Below are 3853 nucleotides of genomic sequence, written 5' to 3'. Positions count from 1 at the left end.
TTGCAGTGTGGGGAAAGAGGCCCACCTGCATAGAGGGGGTTACTGGGGGATTCTTGGCTAGTGGCTTTTCCCCTGGCCTTAGGAGGGCCATGTACTAAATGCCAGACAACTGGCATTTTTCCTCCCCAATAAATACATCTCCCACCTGGTTCTTGTGTGTATCCACCAAATCAGTCCAGAGGGCACCAATGGGTGAGATTTCTGTAGGAGTCAATCCTGGGGCACTTAAATTGTGGGGTAATGGAAGAAGAATTGATCGGAGTCCAGAGCAGCCCCAGGGTGTTATTGTAAGTTCCTCCCTTTGGTAGGGGCATTTGATAGGAGCAGTGGCAGCAAGATGGCTCTTCAGAGTGAGTGCTTTGTGTTCAGTAGAAATGTTAATGTAAGGGGTGAGATCCAAGCAGGAAAGCAGAGTTAGGGATGGGATATGAACTTCAAGAGGGATAGGTTTAGCAGAACAGTTAGCCAAGGTGAGAGTGAGGTTGTCATTCTTAGGGATAAAATGTAATACAGTAAGTCTCCTACATATGAATGAATTCAGTTCCGAGAGTGCGTTCGTAAGTACAATTTGTTCGTAAGTCCAACAAAGTTAGCCTAGGTACCCAACTAACACAATCAACTGTATAGTACTGTAATGTAATAGTTTTATAATACTTTTCACACAAATAATACATAAAAAACAAACAAACAAAAAATAAGGAAAACATTTTTAATCTTACATACAGTACCTTGAAAAGTACAGCACAACAGCTGGCATACAGGGGCTGGCATCGAGTGAACAGGCAAGGAGAGTTACTGACTGGAGGAGGGGGAGGAGGTGGGAGATGGTAGAGCTGAAGGATCATCAGCAATAGGAGATGGAGGGCAAGCTGCAGTTTCACTCACGCCTGACGTTGATGGCACAGGTTCTGGTTCCTTGCTGGAACCAGATGCACGTTCACATCTTTGAAAGTTTACAACTTGAAGGTTTGTATGTAGGGGACTTACTTTACCTTTAATCCATAGGTGTCACTTTGAGGGTGGGGGTGGGGATAGATTTTGTCCAAGGGCTATAATTCTTGAGAGATTTACCATTGCATCGAATTCCCATCCTGCGTGGACAGTTTTAAGAAATAGGACAGAGAGAGTTGAGAAGAATAAACAACAATAGCCATTCATCCTGCTTCCAATATTAATATGTCTGTATCCAGAATGGACAGAGGAGATGTTTGCCAGAGGGAGGGTTTTGACAAAACAGCAGAAGCCAAGTAACGCAATAGCAATGAAAAGGCCAGCTACTGAGCCTATCCATCACATTACTTATTTATTGGTAAGTTTGTCCTTTTGAAAAGTAACTTAAGGTCTTTGACATGTTCACAGGTGTATTGAGTGTGTGGCTCAGTAACTTCTTCCTCAGGCTGTCTTCACTCTGATATGGTGGGCCCATGGAGTAATGCCCTGTAATTTTAAGGCAGATAGAGTAGTCAGGATTACTAGATAAGGTCCTATCTGCTTGGGGTCTAACTGATCTTGTGGATTCCTAGCCATCCAGGTTTTCAAATAAACCCAACCCCCAGGGGACAAAGGATGTAAAACCATGTCAGAAGGGGAAGGCAATTCCTGATTCCCGTCAGCGTGTAAGCCTTGATTATTTTCCCTGTGTGTACGGCATATTTCAGTCAGTCCATATCCCTAAGGTTGGCCTTGTAGCTGGCTCCTTCAGGAGTGGGCCTCCCATACATTATCTCATATGGACCTAATCTGAGCTTTCCTTTAGAGGCTGTTTGCATTCTTAAAAGTGCTATGGGGAGAAGAGAGATCCAGGGTTGATGGGTCTCTTGACATAATTTGGCAAAATTTCTTTTGGGAGTTTGATTTCTTCTTTCTGCTTTCCCTGAGGATTGTGGTCTCCAAAGCAGAGTGCAAACTCTATTTAATTCCTAGGGCTCTAGAGACTCCTTTAGTAGTTTGAGAAATAAAGGTGGGCTCATTGTCACTTTTAGTGGATTTAGGGAGCCCAAAGTGAGGGATCATTTCCTTGAGCAGGGCCTTAGAGACCTCCAAGGTGGTCTGTGTTGGGGTGGGAAATGCCTCCATCTAGCTGGAGAAGGTGTCAGTCAGACCCAACAAATACCTAAAATTTCCTTGTGCCCAGGGCTTTACTGTAAATTCACTTTGCCAGTTCTGACCTGGATATGTGCATCTATACTAGGTGGGGGTCACTCCCTTGACCTTGTGGGGGTGAGTGTTGGGGTTATTCTGGAGGCAGCTAGGACAAGCTTCAACCACCTGTTTCAGGAGTAGTCATGGATTTGATGAGCCATTGATACAGGGTCTCCTGCCCATAATGTGTGCTCTGGTAAGCTTCCCAGATGGCTTGGAGTACAATAGCTGACAGGAAGAATAGCTGCCCATGATCATTAACCATCCATCCTAGTTATTCTGGGCTTTTAAAATAGCCCCATCTCAAAGCCTTTTCTCTTTCTTCTGGAGTGGATATGGGAGTGTAGGAGTTAGGGTCTAGGGAACTGATAGCAGTGGCATTTGAGGTCTGTCCCCACCCTCTGTTGCTTGTTTAGCTGCCATATCTGCCCTGTTATTTCCTCTTATTATTTCTGCTTCTCTCTTTTGATGGTCTTTACAGTGACTAACTGCTATAGGAGTATAGCCTTCAGCATCTGTATAATACACAACCCCCCCCCTTTTTTTTTGCGGTATGCGGGCCTCTCACTGTTGTGGCCTCTCCCGTTGTGGAGCACAGGCTCCGGATGCGCAGGCTCAGCGGCCATGGCTCACAGGCCTAGCCGCTCCGTGGCATGTGGGATCTTCCCGGCCTGGGGCACGAACCCCTGTCCCCTGCATCGGCAGGCGGGCTCTCCACCACTGCGCCACCAGGGAAGCCCCACAACCCCCCTTTTTTATCTGTTTATTTCCTGAGGTCAGGATTCCCTTCTCCTTTCAGGTGGCCCCATGGGTGTGTAGGATTGAATAGGCATATTTAGAGTCAGTGTTGATATTGACAACTTTCCCTTTCCCCAGTTCTAGTGCTCTGATTAGGGCAATTAATTCAGCCCTCTGAACAGAGCAGCCAGAGGGTAAGGCTTTAGCTTCTACCACTTCAATGATGGAAACCACAGCATATCCTGCCTTTCATTTTCCATCTTTCATAAAGCTTCTCCCAGCAGTGAACCATTCCAATTCTGCATTCTCTCTAGGGGAGCTCTTTAAGTCGGGCTTGCGGCATTAAACCTGTTCCCGAACTTCCTCACAATGATGAGTTAATTTTGGACCTGTCTGAGGTAGCAAGGAGGCAAGGTTAAGGACATTGCAGAGCCTCAGAGTCACAGATGGCTTGTCTAGAAGCATGGCTTGGACTTGGAGGGTTTGATGGGTGTTGGGGAGTGGGGGGTGTGGAGTGCAGTGGCTTGAAGTGGGATCTTAGTTCCCCAACTGGGGATTGAACCTGGGTTGCAACAGTGAAAGCTCCAAATCCTACCCACTAGACCACGAGGGCCATCAGGCCTGAAATGGGACCTCGGTCCTTGTCTTCTTTGAAAAAAGAATTTAGCAGAGATGTAATCAAAACAATATGGTACTGGCACAAATACAGAAATGTAGATCAATGGAACAGGATAGAAAGCCCAGAGATAAACCCACGTACCTATGGTCAACTAATCTATGACAAAGGGGGCAAGGATATACAATGGAGAAAAGACAATCTCTTCAATAAGTGGTTCTGGGAAAACTGGACAGCTACATGTAAAAGAACGAAATTAGAACAATCCCTAACACCATACACAAAAATAAAGTCAAAATGGATTAGAGACCTAAATGTAAGACCGGGCACTATAAAACTCTTAGAGGAAAACATAGG

At 45.7% G+C, this 3853-nt stretch overlaps 1 protein-coding gene across 1 annotated transcript in view; it reads left to right on the top strand.

Moving 5' to 3' along the window:
• The first annotated feature begins 240 nt into the window (after positions 1-240).
• CYB5R2 (cytochrome b5 reductase 2) overlaps positions 241-3853 on the top strand; it is a 27141-nt gene continuing 23528 nt past the window's right edge. The window contains 1 exon segment of the mRNA XM_028500902.2: positions 241-287. Within this exon segment, the coding sequence (XP_028356703.2) occupies positions 241-287 (47 nt within the window).

Source organism: Physeter macrocephalus, chromosome 16 (genome assembly GCF_002837175.3).
Source record: "Physeter macrocephalus isolate SW-GA chromosome 16, ASM283717v5, whole genome shotgun sequence".
Taxonomy (NCBI): Eukaryota; Metazoa; Chordata; class Mammalia; order Artiodactyla; family Physeteridae; genus Physeter; species Physeter macrocephalus.
This window is presented reverse-complemented; position numbering and strand designations above follow the sequence as displayed.